Source organism: Numenius arquata, chromosome 17, assembly GCF_964106895.1.
Source record: "Numenius arquata chromosome 17, bNumArq3.hap1.1, whole genome shotgun sequence".
Classification (NCBI taxonomy): domain Eukaryota; kingdom Metazoa; phylum Chordata; class Aves; order Charadriiformes; family Scolopacidae; genus Numenius; species Numenius arquata.
In genome coordinates, this window is record NC_133592.1 from 8,755,741 (window position 1) to 8,777,451 (window position 21,711).

Genomic DNA, 21,711 nt, shown 5'->3' on the forward strand with positions numbered 1-21,711 from the left:
TATATTTAGCTTTGGAGAAATTGCTATAACTAATCGGCTTTAGCATACTGGGCTCTCTCTTTTATTTTATCTTTTTCTGTCACTAAGTCCTTGTCATGTGGCTGTGGACTGCGGCTCACTGGCTCTCGCTGTTTGCTGGGCTCAGTTTTTTTTTTTCATGGAGTCAATTAATAACCCGTAAAAATAACACCTCCAGCTGTTCCACTTGCAGCTGCCGGGCTGGAGTCTAATTACCCGGCCTTGGATCCCAAATCCTGCTTTGCATGTAAAAGTGCCAGTGAACAGGGGCAGGCAGAGGAGATGGCAACGTGAAAAAAAAGGAATGCGGTTTGGGGGTGCTATTTTTAGCCTTTTCGAGCCCAATGTAAAAAGACCCTTAGGCTGCTTGTGTCCTGCTGAATCTGATCATATGCACAATATTGTTCCCGTGGCAGAGCGCAGCAGCCGGGGTGGGTTGGGGTTTATTTTTGGCAGTTAGCGTGCCTGCATCTAAAGCCTCCTGGGTGAGCTTGAACTGTGTTGATGTGGCTCACATCCATGTGCTAATGGCGTCTTTTTTTTGCAGTCACCTGTAGTTCTCTGTGTGCTCCTGACCGTGCCAGTGCTGGATGTGGCCAGGGCAGGGAAGGCACACAGTTCCTCACCCAGTGTGGAGCTTCCATCTCTCAGAGTGGTGGTAAAGGGGTGCCCAGCCCCCCTCAAAAAGTCCTCTCCTACCAATTAATTTAGCTGGAGCTCTGGTGGATATACAATGAGCTGGATCCAAGGGTCTGGAGCACAAGTCTTACGAGGAGCGGCTGAGGGAGCTGGGGTTGTTCAGCCTGGAGAAAAGGAGGCTGAGGGGAGACCTTGCTGTCTACAACTCCCCGAAAGGAGGGTGTAATTAGGGGGGGGGTTGGTCTCTTCTCCCAAGTAACAGGCAATGGGACAAGAGGAAAGAGCCTCAAGGTGCACCAGGGGAGGTTTAGATTGGATATTGGGAAAAATTTCGTCTCCGAAAGGGTTGTCAAGCATTGGAACAGGCTGCCCAGGGAAATGGTTGAGTCACCATCCCTGGAGGTATTTAAAAGACGTGTAGATGTGGTGCTGAGGGACATGGTTTAGTGGTAATTTGGCAGTGTTAGATTAATGGTTGGACTTGATGATCTTAAAGGTCTCTTCCAACCATTATGATTCTATGATTCTATAATTCTATCTCCTTCCCATGTATTCCTGTCTATCTTGCACACTCTTCTGCTTCCCGAGCTGGATGTCACCTGCTGGGCAGATTCGTCCTCTACTTCTCTGGAGCCTGGGTGTCTGGCCTCTGCTCCGCTGGTGCTGCCTCCACTCCCACTTCTGACCTCTTCATCTGACCTCTTGCTGCCTTCTGGGTGCTCAAGACCCTTCTCCTTTCCTGCTCCCCTGGGCTTCCCTGTGTGGACAAAGGGTGCTGAGGTTGGGGCACAAGCATTGGGCTTGTTTCCAGTCTGTCTCCAGGGAGTTGTATTGGGGCATATCAGTTCCTTCCATCACTGGGCTCTTATTTAATTCAGGCTCAGGCTGGTTATGACCAAAAGCAAATCCAACAGAACAGCTGTTCATTAGCTCATTTGAAATACTTAGTGGTCACACATTAGTTTGTAGCTACCAGCTTGAAACCACGACTGCAAATAGGCTTCCTGTGCTGGAGATCATCCCCTTCATTAAACCAACTTATTCTGAGACTGCTATTTGGAAGCTGCTCTCAGAAAAAAAACTCCTACACATCCCACTTGCACAGGGGTTGCAGAACCAGTGCTCGACTCAAAAGGCAACTCCTCCTCTTCCTTCTCTGCTCAGCCCCCCAGCCCCATGCCAACAGCTACAAGAGCCAGGAGGTGTTAAATATATCATCCCTCATCCCTGGAGAGATGGAGCCAAACTCTCGGTGGGTATCCCTTCCGTGGAGCTCTGCTACCAGCTCGCTTATCCAGGGATAGAGGATGCCATCCATCTCTGTTCACTCTTGCCTAGCAAAAAGATTGCAAACGTGGCTTTCCGTCACGCGGTACATTAGCCAAATTAATTCCAGGACAGGGAGTCAGCCAGCGGTGCTCGAGGCCGAGACAGATTAATGCTGCAGCCATGTCAAAACCAGCAGCGTGCCAGCTCCCCGGCCGCAGCCAGCCTCCTGCTCCATGGTGTCCTCCGCTTTTCAGGAGCGCTGAACCCACTGGAATCGGTGACACAGACAATTCCATCGGCAGGAACATCTGTCTCTAAATTGCGCCCCCATTCAGGCTGCTGCCGCTGCGAGTGGGTGACATTTTTTTTGACGGGTCTTGCTTGCTTTCTTTAATCTCCCAGACACAGGCACGCCTGTGGAGCACAGGAAGGTTCCTCCCCCCTGACAAGGAAAGAGAAATTAGCGAGCAGATCGAGCGTGTATAGCAAATAATGAGATTGCCTTGGATACAGGACGGGAATTCGTGCAAAGAATTCTGCCCATCGGGGTAGATAAGCAGCATTTCTAGGGCCTGCAAACAGCATCGTGAGACTCCTGCTTCTCAAGTGTTTTCTAAGAGAGCCTTGGATGAGGGCTGCCAGCACAGACCGGATCCACAGACAGCGCGATTTGAAAAATAAACCCTGAAATAGCTATAGCGGTAGTTATTTTGGTGTGTGAGCGCCTCATAATGATATGCCTTCTTTTCCTTCAGGAATAAGCTACACAGACACACACTGTTAGGTCGGCAGAGCGGCAGCCACAGAGGAGGTTTATCCCGCCGCAGCTCCAGTGAAAGGGCACAGTGTTTGCCCAGGGGGTGCAGACCCAGAACTGGGGGAGTCAGTGCTTTAAAAGGATCTGGATTTGTGGAACGCTTTTAATAATAAGTAATTGTTTCTTATTACTCCTCTGGTATTAAAAAATAAAATAAAACAAAAATAAAAATCAACATTTTACAGGCAAACGGGGACAAAATCTGTACCTGGTGAGCAACACAACAGCTTGATTCAACGCTTGTTGAAGTAGATGAGAGCATTTGTACTGTCAAGCTCATTAAAAAGAGGGATAGTAAACAGCCTTTGTTTTTATTTTTACAGGAAATTTACTCATCCTTGCATTTGCTATGGCTCCTGGCTGAGCCTGGTATTTTTCTGAGGATGGAAGAGTGTTATTAATGAACTGATCAGACCCAGGCAGTCCTTTAACTCATTTAAAGAGACCACTGGTGACAGGCTGTTCCCTGGGAGGCAGGTACCCTGCATCTCACAGGCAGTGGCAAATGGGGTGTTTCCAAAAGGAACTGGAAAAACTGGGAATTCCCAACAGCCCGGTAGCCCCTTCCTTGCTTGCAACTCCAGCTCCCTGTGTGACGACCATGGCATCTTCAGCAACAATAGAGTAAGTCATCATCCATGTGTTTTTCCCTTTATACTGGAAAAAAGGTCATGGGAGTGAGTTCCCTTTGACATTTTAGTCCCCCTGTGCCACCTCCTATGATAAAGGATAAAATAATATTGTGGGAGCCCCAAAGGGTGTCTCCCCCTCTTCATGCTCCCCCAAGACGACTGTACTATCAACCTTTTGGGTATATTACAAATATCCAACATGGCTATTGGAATGAGTGTTGGATTTGGTGCTTCATCCAGAAGGTTAGCTCCTCAGGCTTTAATTGTTTCTGTGGCAGCAGCCCCCCCGGCACCAACTGCTCACTTTGGCTCCAGCACCGCGCTGCTCATGAGTGGGGACACCGAATTCGATGCAGGAAGCCTCATGTGGTTACGGGCTTTGCAACGAGAAATGTGAACAAGCGCCGGGATTCTTTCCACATGCTCATCCCGATTGATGCATTTTATGAATTGGGACTTGGTCCTATTTGCTACTGTTCGTCTGCGTAACCTCTGCTGTGTCAATGGTGTCTCTGCTCTGATGTCAGCTGTGGAGTCCAAGCGCTGGCAGCTGCTGTCTCTGGCTGGCTCCCAGCCTGCAATTCAATTTTCCTATCAGGCATTTGAGAAGAAAGGGAAAAAAACCCCATGTTTCTGACTGTGGCATCACAACATAAAGGGCTCCAGCCTGCAAGGTCATTTAAGGCTTTTCTACACCATGACACATGGGAAAGCTGAGATTAATCAAATAATGGTATAAAGTTAATACACCTTCACTTACACGGCACTAAACTACAGTAAACTAAGGCCAGTTTAATCCTGAATAAAACTCTCAGCACAAGAGTTTAATGCCTTCTAGGTTTCATACATTAACATCACCTCTCTGAACACAGCCCGGTCTGGAGATATTTTACCCTGTTCTCAATCATGTCACTGGGGGAAAACTATGGTGGAGGAAAAGGCAACCGTGTTTGGGAGTAAGGGGATCACCCTGGGAGAGAAGAGCTCCGGTCTCATACTGACTGCATGACTATCTCGTGTAGCATTTTGTGAGCCTCAATATCTATATCTGCATATTGGCACTAGCAGTATCTCCCCTGCCATGACAAAGGGCTTTATGATCTCCAGAGATACGTGGAGATGTTTCTCCCCCCCGTGTACCATTTCCCAGTACAGGCTGTATAAGGAGCTTACAAATATACATGCGGCTACCACAGATGAGACCATTCGGGTACGTGTCTGGAGGATTGTCCTTGGGTGTCACAGTTACTTTAGTTTTAAGAGTAAAGGAGTAAAAGAATTCACACCAGCTCCATCCAGCACCACTGGATACTGGCTCCCCAGACTGACAAGGGAAAGGAAAAATTGTAACACCTAGTTAACTACTTATAATGCATTTAATAAGAACTGTGTGTAAACCAGAATCACATGTCCCCAGAGCACAGCTCTGTCCCGGTAGCTGTTTGTCAGTCATCATGCTTATTTTAGCTAGCAATGCTACCATTTGGGACCTTGTTCATGGTTTTAAAGGTTTAGGAAGCAGGCATTTATTTCAACATAACCAGTGGTTCATAAAAAATTCCACTGACTCAGGTGGAACTCATTTATTAGGGAACAGCTCTTGAAGAACTTCAGTGTATCTGAACTCAAAATCTCATCCCCCTCTCACATAATTTTAATAAATGCACAGCTTAGCAGCAAGATCTTGAATGAATGCATGTTCTCTCTTGTTGAGAGCTAACAGTCTCCTCTCTTTAGTGGAAAAGCTGCAAAGATGAGACCTGCTGAACAGCAAGAAGCCAGGACCACTTCACTTTTATTCACTCTCTGGGATGCAAATAAAAAAGAGCAGAGCAAGTCCCTGCCTGCTGAAATTCCAGGGGCTTGTACTCAATTACAGCAAAGCCCGGAGGCATTTTGGATCTTTTCTTGTCTACGTGATGCCCTGCGCTGCTCCCAGGCAATTGTGCTTTAAGTTAGTTATTATTACTAATAAAGGACTGACTACCAATTGTTCTCATTAATTTCCATGGCAATATTGCCTGAAACAAGATAAATGGCTGGGCTTTGAGTTGTGTAACCAAAGTCCTTAACGTGAAGGAACGCGATCCAGGAAAAGGGCTCAGATGGTGGGGAGGGACCGACCTTGCATAACCTCCCTAAGGCCCAGCTTCCCCGCGTATCTGGCCAGCTGCATTCCTCATTTTCTGGAAATATTGAATGGTTTGCACTTTCAGCCTCTGTCCTCTGGGCTCCAGCCTTCAGCGTGCCTCACAGCATTCCTGAAACATTTCACCCACCCATTTATTCATTTATATTCCTTCTAACGATGCACTGCTGGAGCTTCCATGAGAGAAGATGTAACAGGAATACAAACAAATAATAGAGAAATTTAGAAATATATTGCTTTCCCCTTCTGTGTCTATCTTGTTAAGATTATTGTTCCTGCAGAAAACAGGCAAGACTCCTACCATGATTGATTTAGACATTAAATTATGGACTTTCACTTTAATGCTTTCACTCTGTCAATAAACTCCAAGTGCCTTTAAAAGTCCAAATAAAGCTTTTCTGGTTATATGGCCATTTGGTTAAGTAGAATAGTGGCAGTCAGTAAGAATTAAAATGTTTCCCAGAATCTAAAGAGAGAACTGTTACGAACAAAGAGGAATCTGAGTGGGCGTAAATTCCTCGCCCTGCTATGCTGGTAGGATTGTATCTCAGGCTTTCAGAGCAGGAAAAGGATGTTACAGGCATAATGGCAGGGAATATCAATCAGATAACTAAATATAATTAGAGAGCTACTAGATTAACTAGTTAACTTCAGCTACATGAAGGCAACTGGCCAAGTGCCACAACAGAAACCAGATTTGGAGGAACCATTTCTCAACACATTGAAGAGCTTCTCGTAATGACTAGTTTCAGATCAGACAACAGACTGCTCTTGACTAACTTTAAAAGGCACATGGTTTGTGTAAGAAAGAACCATAGCTGAATCGCTCGTTAATAGTAACTGCAATTTCAGCCTTCCTAGAGAAAGAACTGCACCAAAAGGACAGGGTAATGACTCTAGATTTTCATAGAAAGATTTATTTTCTGAGGGAGCAAGTCATTAATAAAACATGTTCTGTGTAAACAAATTGCCTTAATAGAGTCATTGAAGGGAACAGAGGCATGGGCCCCTCATTTTCAAGCCCTTATTTTAACACTATTTGTGATGCAGTGGTACTGTACAAAATATAATTGCATTTCTTGCTTTTAGTCTATGACAGTTAAACCCTGCCAGAGGTGGTCTAAGACAGAACTCTTTCAGGCTGGGTGACTGCTGGCTAGGGACTGAGACAGACCAGAGGCAGAAAGATGCTCAAGCAGGTGTTTACCCTAAACGGGGCGACTGCTCACTGCTAATGAAATGAGGTAGGGCTTTGTCTCAGGAGACACCATCTGCGATCCCAGGCTGCAGCTCTTCGCCCTTTCAGCAGAAATAAACTATGACCCAGCCAGATCTTTGGGGCCATTTCTCTCTTCTTCTTACTCCCATGGAGCAATGCCACCATGGCTGCCCCGAGCTGTGGCCGTTCCTCTGGGCTCTCACCTCAGACTCAGCACCGCTCCCTCCCTTCACCCCTTACTTCCCATCGTACTCGGCATCCACCTGGAGCCCCTGAGGGGCCACAGGCCCAGGTGGAGCCGTGGCCTTGGCTCCAGGAGGGATATATCATAGAATCACAGAATGGTTTGGGTTGGAAGGGACCTTAAAGATCACATAGTTCCAGCTCCCCCCACTTTGGGCAGGGACACCTCCCACCAGACCAAGTTGCTCAAAGCCCCATCCAGCCTGGCCTTGAACCCCTCCAGGGATGGGGCAGCCGCAGCTTCTCTGGGCAACCTGGGCCAGGGTCTCACCACCCTCACAGTAAAGAATTTCTTCCGGGATCTCGTCTAATCTCCCCTTCCACTTTGAAGCCATTATCCCTCAGCCTGTTGCTACATGCCCTTGTAAAAAGTCCCTCTCGAGCACTTTAGGCCCGCTTCAGATACTGGAAGGGGCTCCAAGGTCTGCCTGAAGCCTTCTCTCCTACAGGCTGAACATCCCCAGGGCCAAACTCCCGCACTAGGGAGAGCCATGAAGGGTTTAGGACCAAAGTGGCGTTCAGGGAGGCTGAGGGAAGGCGAGGTACCCGCAGAGGGGTGCCACTTCCTAGCAGCCTCCCCTCTGTGTGACGGGATGGGGGGTATGTGTGTGTGTCTGTGTGACGGTAACTCTCCCCTCACCTCTCCGCAGCCCCCCCCCCCGGCACCGAACTGCGTATGCGCCGCCGCCCCCCCCCCCCGCGGCAGTGCGCAGGCGCAAGGCGGAAGGCGCCCACAGCCCTCCCCCGCCTCCCCGCGGGGCAACCGCGCATGCGCAGCCCCTGGCCGGGGGCCAAGCCCCGCCCCCCGCCCTGTCACTACTAACAACAGGCGGCGGCGCCCGTGCGCTTCCCCCCCCCCCCCGCCCCCGCGCTCCCCCCTCTGCCCCGGCGGAACCGGCGGCGGCGCTGCCCCGCGCCGGCATGAGGCCAGAGCCCGGCCGGCCGTCGTGACGGGAGGCGGTAAGTGTCCCGCGTGCTGCGTGTTCCCCTCCTTCCCCTCCCCGGACCCCTTTTCCTTCAGCCCCCGCCATTCCTGTGTCCCCCCCCAGCGGCGAGTTTCCCGCCGGTTCCCCTCAGCCCCTGACCCTGAGGAGCGGCCGGCGCTCCCGCTGTGGTGGCGGCGGCGGTTAACGGCTCTCGGGCGGGTGGCGGCCCTGGGTCTCGTCCCCCGCTCCCCGGGCGTAGGCAGCCCCTCAGGGCCGCGACGAGCCCCTTCGAGCAGCGACGGGCCCTCCCGGCGCCGGGCGTCCCGCGGGCAGGCCGGCTGTCACAGGTGTCCGCCGGGTCCCCCCGCTCCCCGGCACGGAGGGGGCACGGCGGGGGGCGGCAGCGCCGTCCCGGCCAGCGGTGAGGAGAAACGCCGAGTTTCTTTGTTGTGTAACTCTTTTTGTCCAAGGATTAGAGAGCGTTTGCGGCGCTTTATTTTTGCTGATTCAGGTCTTTTTCTTTTTTTTTTTTCTTTTTTTTTAAATGGAGAGTAGTCACGGGTGAATTCCTCTCTGGAATAGGACGTCGGGTGAACTTCCTTGTGACTCTTGAATTTATTGTTGGCCGCTTCTCGTCTCCGAGAAGCTGCGGTGCCCATCTCCTCAGTTGGGGCTTGATAACGCTTTCCAGAAGCACTGTTGATAACGTGAGAAGGCGTTAAAAAAAATAAAAATAATACTGACTTATTGTAATAAAGCCACTTCTCGGTAAAGCGAGTCTGGCTAGCAGCCCGTGGTTTCATCTGCGAGTGCTCCTGCCAGTATTTTCTCAATAAATGTAATTGCATTCAAGAGAGTTTGGGCACACTTTCCAGGCACGAAGCCGTTGGAATAGCTCCTGTCTGTTTTGCTGGTGATTTTTTTCTGGCTGTATATTGGAGCGTTTGTAGTTTCTCTAAGTTTTTTCTCCCCAGCTCTCTCTTAAGTTTCTCTCTCAAAAGTCTTAATTAATTTAAAGTGATGAAGAATTGCATTGTATCCATATGCTGTAGTGGTCTGTTTTTTTCTTTCTTTCTGAAAACAACGGATTTTAACACTTGATGTACTTTTTACACACACACACCCACCCCCTTTTTTTTTTTCTTTCCTTTTAAACCAGTCCCCATTCAGAATGAGCTATAAGCAAGGCAGCCCACTTACCATGCTGGGGGGACTGGGCAATGCTTTTCTTGCCTTTAGCTGGTATGTGTCAATGTTTGGTTCTCAGCAGCAGCACAGGAAGTCTCACCACCCTGATGAAGAGTCATAAAGTACGTTGAAGATTTGTTGCTAAAACTGGACTGGAAATGTGCTAATTTTGTGTCATCTTTGGAAGAAATGATAAGTCATTTCTGACAAAAATATACATAGCTTTTCAGGGCCCCATTGCTTTGTGAAGGATTTCTTATAGAATTGCTAGCGTGGTATCATGCACAGAATAATTGTAAGAGAAATTGAAAATGGCTTCCTACATTTGACAGATGGCTTTAAAAATTTCTTTTTCAGGTTTGAGTTGATCTTACTAACTGCAGCTATGGTGCAGAAGTATCAATCACCCGTACGGGTGTATAAACACCCTTTTGAGTTAATTATGGCTGTAAGTATTAATTTTTGCTGTAATTTTCTTCCTTGACAGTTTCTTGTACTGCTAAGTACTTACTGAGCTCTGTTTGATAGGTACTATAGAACATACAAATCTGAAATGATACACAAAATATGAGATATGTGTTTTGATGGTTTGTTCTCTACACAGAGTATTATTTTACATAATGTGTTCTATTTTTTTCTCACAAAGTTTATAGTTCATAGATTTATTTGAAAGCTAGAGCAAAAACAGGCTCGGAGTATACTTCCCAGTTGATTACTGGGAGCAGTCTATTCTAGCATGGGAGAAAGTGTAAAGTACATTAGATAAGATTGTTGTGGTTGCTTCTTCATCAGTATGGAGTTTACAGGACTTGAGAGCACAGGGAAAAGCCATGAAAGCAAGGATGAGCCTGAATGAAAGAGGAGAAAGTATTCAGAGCATTGGTAATATTTTGAGGGGAGGAAAAAAACCTGATTCCTATGGAGGCCAGAGAGATGAACAAAAAGCTTTTTGGGTTCATGGTTGCTAATTTCTGTGCTAGTGTTACAAATAGTAACCAAAAGAAAAAAATATCCTAATTAGGTTTCCTCTTCTTTCTCTCTCTCCCCCTCTCCCTTCCTTTGCTCTTTTAGAAAATAGAAAGAAAGTAGTTATTTGACATTTTTAAGTATATTCAGCCAAAACCACAGCTGTGTGGCTCTCATGAGTTACAAAGAGCAGTTGAGGAGAGCAGTCAGGTCAACTTCTACCTGATAAGAACAGTTAAAACTAAATAATAATTTAAATAGTAATTGTTTTGTCTCACTTGCTGAAAATACTATGTTTAATGGCTTCAGAGGGGATTTTTAATAGTGTTCATAGTGTAAATATTTAGATGGATCACATGGTTTGGAGTGCAGAGTTCCTTACAGAAAGTTATCCTTTGCAGTCACAGGGCAAAAAAGGATTAGATCACTCTAAACGGAATACTTCAATTTCTTTTTATCTTATTCCTAAAACCGCCTCCACTATTATACATGCAGGTCTTGCTCTTGCAAACATTTCAAGGCAGAAAATGGTTATTTTTCATGAGTGGTGGAGAATCTGACATTGATATGTTGAAGGTCTTTTAGGACCTTACTACACTGACATCTAGGCTTCAGATGGTTTCTAATTTAAATGTGGCTGTGTGTGTGAAACTTTGGTCTTCAGTGAACTATACTGGTTCTTGTTCTTAGATCAGTCAACAAAAATGAGTTTCTTGGACAAAATTGTTGAACTGATGAGTCTTTGTGTTGCTGTAGAATTGAGGGCAAAAATTCTTCTTTTATTTCTTCGAGGATATTTTGGGTTAAAATGCTGACATCAGAATCTTTCATAATGCTTTATTGGGTGTAAATAGAAACACTTCTGACTATTAGTATTAACTTTAAATTCTCAAACTGTTCTGTAGCTTGAGGTAACATTTGAAAAACAATCTCTAACAAATATTAAGTCTTTTCTTACATGAAAGCTTTTTTCTCCTTTGGAAAGAGGCTATATTACATATGCAACTAGGAGAAAACAATAGTTGAAAAACTAAACCAGTGAACTAAGAGGAGAAGAATATTTATAAAAAGAAACAGTCAGCTGAACAGGATGCTTTCTGAGACTAGAAGTTTAGATTAGCGATAATACATATGATTTATTTCATCTGTGTCAAAGCAGCAAGTTATCACTTGAACTTGTTCAGAATGTGATCGTTGGATGAACATCCTTCTCCTGCTGTGTCACTTCTGTTATGTTACTGGTTTTTAAAACGTGCAAAATTCCTGGTGGTGATTTATCAAAACTGGTCATGTATTTTCTGAAGTATGTAGAGGATTGCCTCCATGAGCCAAATTCTTTAAAGAATATAAACAGTATATGATAGTTTCATGCCTTCTTACTGTTTTCCCTTGGTTGAATTGCGTAAGTTGATGAAGTATTTCTAGAAGGAATATTACTGTCAAATTTTGTGCTCACTGAAGTAGATGTACTATGTTGCATATTCTCAACAAAAAAAAAAGTGCTATAATGTTATTTTGACTGTATCAGCGGCCCTTCTGAAATGAGGAACACATTCTGGTATGTAGCAAGCTTGAATTTAAGCTATCCAGTGAACAACTTTAACAATATGGGGTTTATGTTTGATTATTTTTTTCTCTGTCCCTCTCTTTCCTATGCACCCAACCTTTGAGAGGATGTGTTCTCAAATAGGGATTTAAACCCCCACACCAGAGACGCTCAGTTGTCAGTAAAAAGCCTCTTGAAGAAAACTTTGGTCAATGTGGCAACAGTGTTCTTTATGCTGAGTTGTCTAACAAAAACCACTGTTTCTAGCTTGGGTCTTGTTGCGCAGGATCTCATCTTTGTCTTAAGGTGCGGAGTACTTTTTAAAATGTTATTTGGAAAATTGTCCTGCATTTCCAGAGGGTTTCATGGAATGGAAGAGGTAATCCATTCTATAGAGTAGTAATGAAGATTACCAGTGTCTGTGAAACCCATGTGGACTGTAAAAATCCCTGGATGATATGTGTTCCAACTACAAATTGGAGCTCATTAAGTCAAACTAATATTTAGCTTTCAGATGGAGAAATCGGCATAAAATTCTTCCTTCCTACAAATGGCTAAGGGAAGGCCACTTGCAGAATGGATCATTTACACTACAAACTTCCTGTTTGCCCACTTTTCCTTTCCTGGGTTTCAAAGAGGTACTTGAGGGAGAATAAAGTACAATCAGCAATCCATTCATGCTGCTCCAATGTGTTTTGAGAGAACTGTCTTCTCTCTGTGAAGGGTGAGTGCAGCTATATTAAGACAAAAATCTGGATTTAATTCTACTTTGATCTAAACCAAGATTCACAAGTATTTTGTAGACAACTATGATATAAAGACTTTTAAAATAGATGCAGTGAAAATTCTATGTTGAATTGGTGTTGAAAATAAGTTTCTCTTATGCTCTTCCACTGAAATCCAAAAATTATCTATTGAGCCCTAATGTATCTCTGTGACGCTATACTTCAAGGCACAAGCCCTTATCTCTCAAGTCTGCGAGAGAACTGGTGAAGTGCTGTTGCTGGTAGAGTCTGGAGATCTATTGCTGCATGTTTCTTGCCTTCCTTTATCATTAAAGGCAAGGTATATAAAATCTAATATAAGCTACTTCCCTTGAAGATTCCCTTTTACTAGTGAATTGTGTGGTTCCAGGGGATACCTAAGTTGCTTTGAAAACAGTAAGAACTGGATGCAAATCTCTTAATAAAGCTATCTCCTGGTTCAAGAATCATAGGCTAGAAATTACCACATTTTAGTCTGACACACCTAACACAGGTGATGTGATTTCACCAAGAGGTTACCAATGCTGACATAATGACTTTTGGCTGCTCTGTGGCATATCTGTCATAATCAACTTCTTGAAAACTCTGTGTGCATGTATAGATACATATTTTTTTAAAAAACAACCAACCAACTTGCACAGCTGTTGATCAGACTGAATAGAATCTCGCCTTGTTTTTCCTCCTGTTCACGTTGAAGTTTACGTAATGCTGGAAGCAGCTGAAATGTGGAAAAATGACTGTTTACTTAGAGTCACTTGTCAAGTTACCAAGGTTAAATGTATTGGAGGAAAAACTGAGAAGCTGCTTTTATAAAACTTCTAAAGATTATAGATTCAATTTTTGATATTAGCTTAAAGAGGTTTACATTTAAAGTAATATAGGGACTTTGCTGAATAAGTAGTTCTTAATGTTAAAAGGCAGTTAAGAACTTGAAGCTTTATTAACACACATGAGGCTAAAATTAACTTTGGAGGTTCACAGCTCATTTTCAGTCTGACATGCATTAGATAATTCCCCTTGAGTTTAATTTCCAAAGCAAATTTAAATAATGAATAGTCAGCTACTATGGCATTTCAAGGGTGGAATTTATGCAAATGGAAAATAAGTAAGATTTTTGAAAGAACCACATTGAATTGAAGCATTGACCAGAGGGTTTTGGGGTTTTTTAGTTTCTGGAAGCTCTATGCAGAATGTATTGCTCTTCAGCCCATTTAGAACATGTCCTATTTACAGCCAAAAATTACTTAGTATCAGAAATATATATGAATAGTAACACGACTGAACACAGCAAGTGTACTCTCAACCTGTACTGTTAGGTTTAGTCAAATTAACGTAGATTTTGAGAACATGTGGCATTGTGAAAGATTTTCAAACCTGCCTGTGACAGGAGACAGACTTTCAAAGGTATTTTGCAGTCTTTCAAATACCTAAAATAATGTTTCCACTTTGTTGAAGTCCCTGGTATTTGTCAGCTCCCACTGGTGCCAAACAACAAAGTCTGTAGATAAACTAGTCATCAATGTTGAGAGCTTACGGTTGTGGAAATAACACATTTGATTTTTATTTTAAGATCAAAATAGCAATTAATCTTGCACTGCCTTGAGGCTGATAACTCCTTCCTTCCAAACTACATATTCTCATCAAAATCCTCTAAAAAAAAAAATTGGTCTCATGTTTTTCCTTTGTTCTGATAGACTATCTCAAGTATCTAAAGCACGGATCTTTCTTTCTTAGTATGTATAATGTGTTGTGTCCTTTTGATTATGTTGTAATTTTAATGGTTTGAATTTGCTGCTTTTGGAGAACAGGCTTTCTTTGGGTTTAGAGATCTGAAAAAAGCAATGTTTAAGGTAAATCTCCATGATTTAAAGCATCCCTAAACTACAGGAAAGTAATAAGATTGTAGATGCTATAAATACGCTTCAGTGATAGAGTAGATTAGAAAAAATATATCTGATTTTTTTCAGATTGACAAATCAAAGTATAATCCCCTTGATCTAGATTGTAATGAGTTTCCTGATCAGGCAGTACATCATCTTTTCATTTTAAAGGTTATTACTTTAGAATGTCATTTAAAAAAAATTACTATGTATGAAGTGCCACACCTGCTCATAAATCCCCACAATTTTTATTCCTTCTAGTCTCATTTGCTTTTTCTTGGGAAAAATACATTCCACGTGTCAGGTGAAGAGGGGCTGAGAGGCCGATGAGAAAAAAGAAGCCATTCTCCAAGTGCTTTTGAAAGCAAAAAGTAGGCTTTAAATGTATAGAGAAGCAACGTGTTCCCCCAGGATTTGTCATGGGCCCTTAAAACCTGGGGAAGCAACAAACTGAGCGTCTGCTCCCGAAGCTGCTCAGCGGTTTTCCCTTCGCTTGTGTGACTCTGCTTCCTGGCTTTGTTCAAAATTCAGCCTTATTTACTGTTGGAAACATGTTGATAAAACTGTGGTGGAATAGTGCCTCGTATGGATTTTCTGATTTTATATTAAGTGTCTGCAGTTTAACTGCTGGTTTATGTCCTTGTTGATGTTCTCTTGTGTTAGCACGCATTGTAAGAACAAATGAATTTTTGGCTGCTTGTTTGGAACGAGCCCTGGTTAACGAATGTAAGAGTTAAGTTGAGCACCAGGGAAAAATATTGACTTAGCAGGCTGCTTACTGTGCAATTTACGTGTTGTTTCATGGCCTGCTTAGATATTTCCATGGCTAGCTGTTTCCTGTTTTCCGTGGGCAAACACATGACCTGACTGTAGCTGACAGCTGCAGTTCTCTTGCGCACCAAATGCTTTTAGTCAGTGTAGAAGACTTGCTAAAAACACTTTAAAAGCTAAAACACCACTGCTGTCAAGCTCTGAAAGGTGTCAATAGAAGAAAAAATATGTATCAAAACAGTTCTTGTTCCTTTGTTCTGAAAGCATTCCAAGCTTTTCACCCTTCGCAGGTGTTTTAGCTCTGAGACTGGTGTGAAGTGCTGGTCTAGGATCTGTTGATCGGACAAGGAACTGTTGTCTTTGAGTTAAAAATCTCAAAGTTAAGCATGTGGGCATCTGGCAGAAAGGAAGTGGTTAATGCATTCCGCAGAGTCCTACACCGGTGGTACTACAGTTTACACCTTCTCCAGATGATACTTCATGATCGTAATTTAACGTGAGGTTAGCCATTAAGAAGCATGCGTAAGAGCCTTCAAAACGCCATGGAAAAGAGACACGGTATATTTTTTTTTGTTAATTCTAAAAATGTCTCCAATGAGGAGCCGGAGGTTGCACAGAGCTCAGAGTTGTTGGCTGCAGACGTAGACTGAGGTGTTTCCATATGGTATGGCCAGTTACGTGCACCTCCGGCGTGAGCAGCCTGCACTTCCCGTTCCTGTCTGACAGCAGAGTATTTGAGCTGCTCTGCTTTTAGGAAATGAGCATGCCGTGAAAGAGGGGGTAGAAGGAAAGCCTGAGGGATTGGAAGCAGCCCCTGAGGATTTTCCGTAGAGCACATTGAATCAGAGTCCAGATTTTGGATCACAGAGTTAAGGGGTATTCAGTGTGATTTTTTTCATAACCCAAGATTGGTTTTGCAGTTACTTGAATTCATTCTGTTTCTGGAAGGAGGGCAGTGGTGTGGTCTTAAAACTTGCATTCTAAATATAGAATGAATCTTCTGAGAATTTGCAAGGAAATCTGTTAATTAGCTCAAGTTAAAATTAATTACAGGTTGGTCTTAAATGGTCTATTTTCTTTTCTCCCAAGTGAATTTTTCTTCCAATTTTTCATGTAGTTTAAAATTACCATGTATATATTTTAAATGAAGCACTAGGCTGTTAAGCTGAATTATTAACTCTTTATCTCATTTTTGCAATATATTTAAGACAGGTCAGGTTAGCAGCTCAGGTAAAATGTTATGTAGGGCCTATTACAGGTAATTTAATAATTTCTTTCTTACAGTCCATTTGCATGCAGCTTGTTTCACTTGTAATCAGTGAGTGATGTCTGAGGTGAGAGTCATGCCAAGAGCTCAGGCTGGTGGCAGACAGTGGTGGCAGTGGCTGGAAAGCCTGTGTTGGAAGGACTGGTTGGCATCATCTGGGCTCCGCTGCAGCCTGGGGTGGCCTTGCCAAAAGGGTTCAAGCAAGCAATGAGCCATCAAAATTTGAGATGAGGTCCCAAGGTCCTGGTGTTTCTCTGCATTGCTTTTCATCAACTACTCATTTCCACCCAGTCCACTGAGGTTTTCAGCTTGTGGTTCCTGGGCTCTCGCTTCTAGGGGTCAGAGAAACATAACCGAAGGTGCGGTTTCCCATTATAGCTAAGTTAGTGTTCCAGCTTGCTCTTCTTGCTTTCTTGCAATGACATGTTCATCAGCGAGCCAGTTTAGGGAGCTAGGCTGGTCAAAAGCTATCTTCGAAAAAAGGAAAATAAATACCTCATTAGCCTGATTTCCTTGCCAGGCTCCCGGAAGGCTGATGAGCACCCCTGTGGGAGCCGAGGCTCGTCCCCCCTGCACTGTTCGTGAGCTGACGGCAGCTCACCACAGGGAAGGAAGAGTGAGTCGGCAAGGCATTTGTCAGTACATGTTGCGCTGTGGGAGCCCTTGATTCCATGGGGAAATAACTAGGGATCTGCAATTTGAAAAATGCTGAAGCCCGTTGCTGTAACAGTAAATGAAGGGGCCATTAGAAACTTGATTCAGTGCTCTTCAGGCCTGGTATTATTTAGCAATGCAAAGTGTTTGCAAATTGTGCTTAATGGCTTGGAGTTGTGCATTCCGTGAGTTGCTTTGGTGTAAAGGGGAATCTGACCTTAGAAAAATGACAATTAAAAGAAAAAAAGGTACTTTGTATGATGTAGTGGGGTAGAATACAAGCTGATTAGTTGGCTTTCTTGCCTTGTATTCGTGTATGAAACTTCAGATATGAACATTTTCTGTCTTGGATTCCTCTTGGGTATTACTTTATGATAATAAGGTTTGGGGACTATATATCAATAAATTTGAAAATAAAAATATCACAGGGCTCTTGGAACTTAACAGCTTTAACTGGTGACAGCAGAGGGATCGTGGGAGGGAGCAAAGAGAAGCTACCCTTCTGTATTAAAAATGAATTTTTATTTAAATTGTTTTAATTCTTAATTATATACAGTTGGGTTCTCGTAAATCAGCATTTCAAGACTTTGGTTCAGATTTATTGAGTTCAATATCTACATCTGTCGGGTTGTATATGTTTTGGATTACTTGTTGGATAATTACAACTGGTTTCATTCTGATGTTTATATCCTCAAGACGTAATACAGGTGGTTTTTGGAATTTGTGCAGATCAGTCAGTGTAAGAGTTGAAACCTACATCGCAAACCTCTTAACATTTCAGCCTCTTTGTGTCTGATAACTCTCTGCTTGACTACTGCTACTGTAATAATATATCATACTGCTTTGATAGTAATAGATCTCATTTTGTGAAAAAGAATATTTCTCTGGTGATGTGTCATTTATATTTGTTTCTGTCACGACAAAAGGGGAACAGTTAGTTTCCTGATGAGAGCACTTCCTTTCTCGAGTGCATTGTGATTCTTCATTTAGTGTAAAATATGAGTGGTATAGACATTAAGTCCAGTTCAGGAACATCAGTCAGCAGAATCCCTTCCAGAGGACATTTTTCTGGCTATTTCTTTCACTGTGTAAATTATACTACTTAATTTGCAAAATTCCCTCTTTGCTGTGCAATTCATTGGCCTGTGGATAAATTCTTCATTACTGAATTCGTGGCTCTATGAAATTACTTATTTCTATTGAAGTGTTTCATGGTCTGCATGGTGCAGCCACTGATGTAATGAACAGGATTTAAAGCAATTTCACTTCAACTTGTTTGTTCTGTGTTGACTAAAGTGATTCTTGCTTCTGTGTGTCTGCCTTTCTTTGCTGTAGAGGAGGGTAAAGAACAAAAACTGATGGTCTATAATCTATCATTTTAGTTGCTTTTTAGAAAAGAATCAAAGGAGCCTTGACTGTTCTTTTTTAATTGGCTTATCTTTTGAAGCTAGGTGCCATCTTCCTGTTTGTATTTTACTGGGGAGCAGATTCCAGGGCTACAGAAGTTGTACCACCTCAGCGTGCCAATGATGCATCTAGCAGTGGTATTACCTGGTTATTGGTGTTTTAATGATGCATTTGGATGTGGGGGAAAAGGATTGTATTCTGTCTCTTAATGAGAACCACAGTATGAATTGCACCATAAGGCCTATCTAGCCATAGTGCTATGTATCTGGCAGTGGCCAAAGGCATGTCTGCCTCTAGGGGAGAGGATAAGAATGAGATAAACATATGGTAACACTCTATGGGCATACTCTCTCATCCTACAGGAATGTGTCTTGACAGCCCTTCTGGTCCAGAATGTGCCCGTTGTCTATAATAGCACCGCATGTGGCTTCTTTCTTGTGCCTGCCCAATTCCTTTCTGGAGCCAAGTGAACTCTCTGTCGTGACACCCTCCAGCAGGAGTTTGTGCTTCATGACAGGCTCTGTCAAGAGATATATCCTTTCTCTAGAGCCTGGCTCCTGCTTGTTCAGCTTCACACCACCTGCTCCTTGTGTTGGAAGAGGTGGTAGAACCCTACTCACATCCTTTCGTGCTGCTTGCCCTGTTAGATCTGCAAGATATCTCCCTCAGTCTTTAAATTATTCTTTTTCTGGTGTTGTCTTAGTCTGTTTAATAGTTTATGATTCCATATGAGAAAACACTGTTGTTCTGTACTTTTGATCTTCCACCATCAATTTCTAACCTTTCTGAGGCATCTCCTGATACATCAGACATGTATGTACGGTTAAGATTTTTAAATGGTACATTTAACTTCCTAGCTTAAGAGGTAAATTGTCTGCAGACCCCAGACTCTGTCATGCTGTATTTTGATGACATTCCATTGACATTAGTGAATGGTCAAGATTTAATTGCTGTACTTAATACATTTTAATTGGTTTGCTTAATAGGGTACAGCTGCTTTCCACCTGGAAGCTGGTATTTTGCTGGTCCAAAAGCCAAACCAAGACCTTTACAGTTGAGCCGTGCTACTTATCTTGAATTATGCCCTTTTGGCAAAGCTTTCCTTGCTGTACTGATTATACTGTTGGTAGGGTGAAATCACTCTTGCAATGCTTAGAGACCAGTTGCCTCTGGGCCAAATTAAAACCTGGTGGGTGCAGTTTGAGACAATGAAGTCAAACCTGTTTCACTGAACCTTCACGAGGTGGGGGTTTGATCTGGATGGAGATCAGGAGACTTTTGTTCTTTGTGGTAGTACTAGTCTTTAACCTTTTAGACAATGGTTTAATGAGGAATCCTGAGCCAATACTGTAGCAATGCTGTAGTCATCCTTTCTTCCTCCACTCATAAATTAGATTTTGTCTACACAGTAATAATTTTATTTTAAATACCCTAACATATTCCAGATGTTAAACATGTTTTAACAGACCTCCTTAGTGAAAGTGTCTGTGATTGTAAGACCAAAAAAGTGATGAATACCAATTGTAGGACTTGTAAAAGTGAGGCTTAAGCATGGAGCAGTAGAGCAGTAAGGAATATTTGACTGTTCCAAAAATAGATCCTCAGTGGACACAGTAGGATTGCAGCTGAATTTTAAAGTAAAACTGACTGCAGAGGAACCAGACACGCAATTTTGTTAACTGGAAAGGAATGGGGAAGCTAAGTACCAAATTCTGCTTTCTGTGTGACAGTATCCTGTGCCTTTGTGAGATGCCTGCTAGCAATGCAGAACAACATAGCTGTCACTGTTCAGCTGCTGTAAGATAAGTAATGGTTATTTACAAGCAATGGTAAGACAAGCTTAATGGTTTACAGTCATTTTGATGTGTGTATCTTAAAAATTTCAAAGAAAGATATGTCTGTGTTGTGTAAACGTTTGTGTTCCTGTTGTTGCAGAGGAATAGGAAGTGCTTGAGAATAGCTCACATTCCCCAGTAATCATGTGTCTGTCTCTAAGCGTTTAAGCTTTCGCTGGCCTGTTGCCAGCCTTTACTGTGATGCTCTTTTGGAGGTCACCCTCTTCTCCATAGTGCTTTAACCTTGAGCCCCACCAGTCATGTCCTGTGCAATTGGGGTCAGAAGCCAAGTTTCCTATCCTAGAAACTACTGAAGTTGACTCTAATTGCAGGGCGCATTCTGTCAGACAAAGTGTTGTGCTCAGAGCTATGTGGCTTCTGGGCCAGAACTGATTTCCATCTGGCTTGCTTGGAACACAGGCAGAGCAAACACTCATTTTCTCTGTAGAATGGTTTTGCACATGCATTTAATATAAACAAGTTAAAGTGAAATTGCAAGTCAATCTGAAACTGCTATTGTCTCCACTAAGTTAACTAAGGTCTGCATATATCGAAGAGCAACTTACAGCAGCATGGCTGTGAAGTTTGTCCTTGATGTTCCACCTTCAACCTAGATCACAGCAATGTCAGGTTATTTTCTAACCAGCAATTTTATATTGGTCTCCCAGTCACAAGCCAACCTAACCTGAGTGGTTGGGCTTTGCCAGCTTACTCCAAAGGAAAGCAAGACATTCAGCGTGTTTGGGTTTTCTGTCCTTAATGGTTTTTTTAATATTCTTGAGGAAGCAGTGGTACTTGCCCAACTTCTCTATTCTGGCTTCTCGTTTTAGAGAGCTGGGTCTCAAGATCGTGCAGAGGCTGCAGTTGAAGATAGCCTCGCTTACTCTTGAGTGGAGTGGCACTATGTCTTGGGTTCTTTTCAGGCTCTCCAGACTTCTTGAAGGGAGGAAAAGAATTAATGATCCTCTTGTGAGTGTCTGGGAAGGGAGCAGGTGTAACTCTTAAACTCACATTGGCTATCCACTTTCTCCTCAAATCCCACCCTGGTGATTCATTTGTTCTCTGAAGATGGACATTCAGGCTCCCATATGAGAACCAATTATTACACAGTTCCAGCTGTGTAAATTTATTTAGGCAAACCACAGATGACTTGTATCTGTTTTAAAGAAACCACTCGTCCAATTAAAGTACCGTTGAGGCATGCCTGTGGTTATTAAACATTATCTTTTAGAGATAAAAGATGGAATGTTAGCCCTTGTCTTTAGGTCAGATTCTTTCTCCCCAGACTGTTTTGACTGCTGAATCAGCACACCTTTACCACTAAAAGCTTGAATAAAGTTGTATTAAGTCATTGAAGAGTTTACTTTTTAGCTGGAAGATGATTGTCTCTGCATGCAGCAAACTGGTTCTTAGGTGCTTAAGAGCCAGTCCCCTTCCAGTTTCATTACATGCAGCTGTATGCAATGATCAGGCCACTGTAATTTTGCTAGTAAAGCTTCTCTGTGTGACCACCCTTCTGAA

General features: G+C 43.1%; 1 protein-coding gene across 1 annotated transcript in view; it reads left to right on the plus strand.

The window, feature by feature from the left end:
* Window positions 1–7,862: 7,862 nt before the first annotated feature.
* Window positions 7,863–21,711, plus strand: part of SEC14L1 (SEC14 like lipid binding 1) — a 41,711-nt gene continuing 27,862 nt past the window's right edge. Inside the window, exons 1-2 of the mRNA XM_074159918.1 lie at window positions 7,863–7,946; window positions 9,458–9,548. Of these exons, the coding sequence (XP_074016019.1) occupies window positions 9,486–9,548 (63 nt within the window). The 5' untranslated portion in view covers window positions 7,863–7,946; window positions 9,458–9,485. The remainder of the gene's footprint in view (window positions 7,947–9,457; window positions 9,549–21,711) is intronic.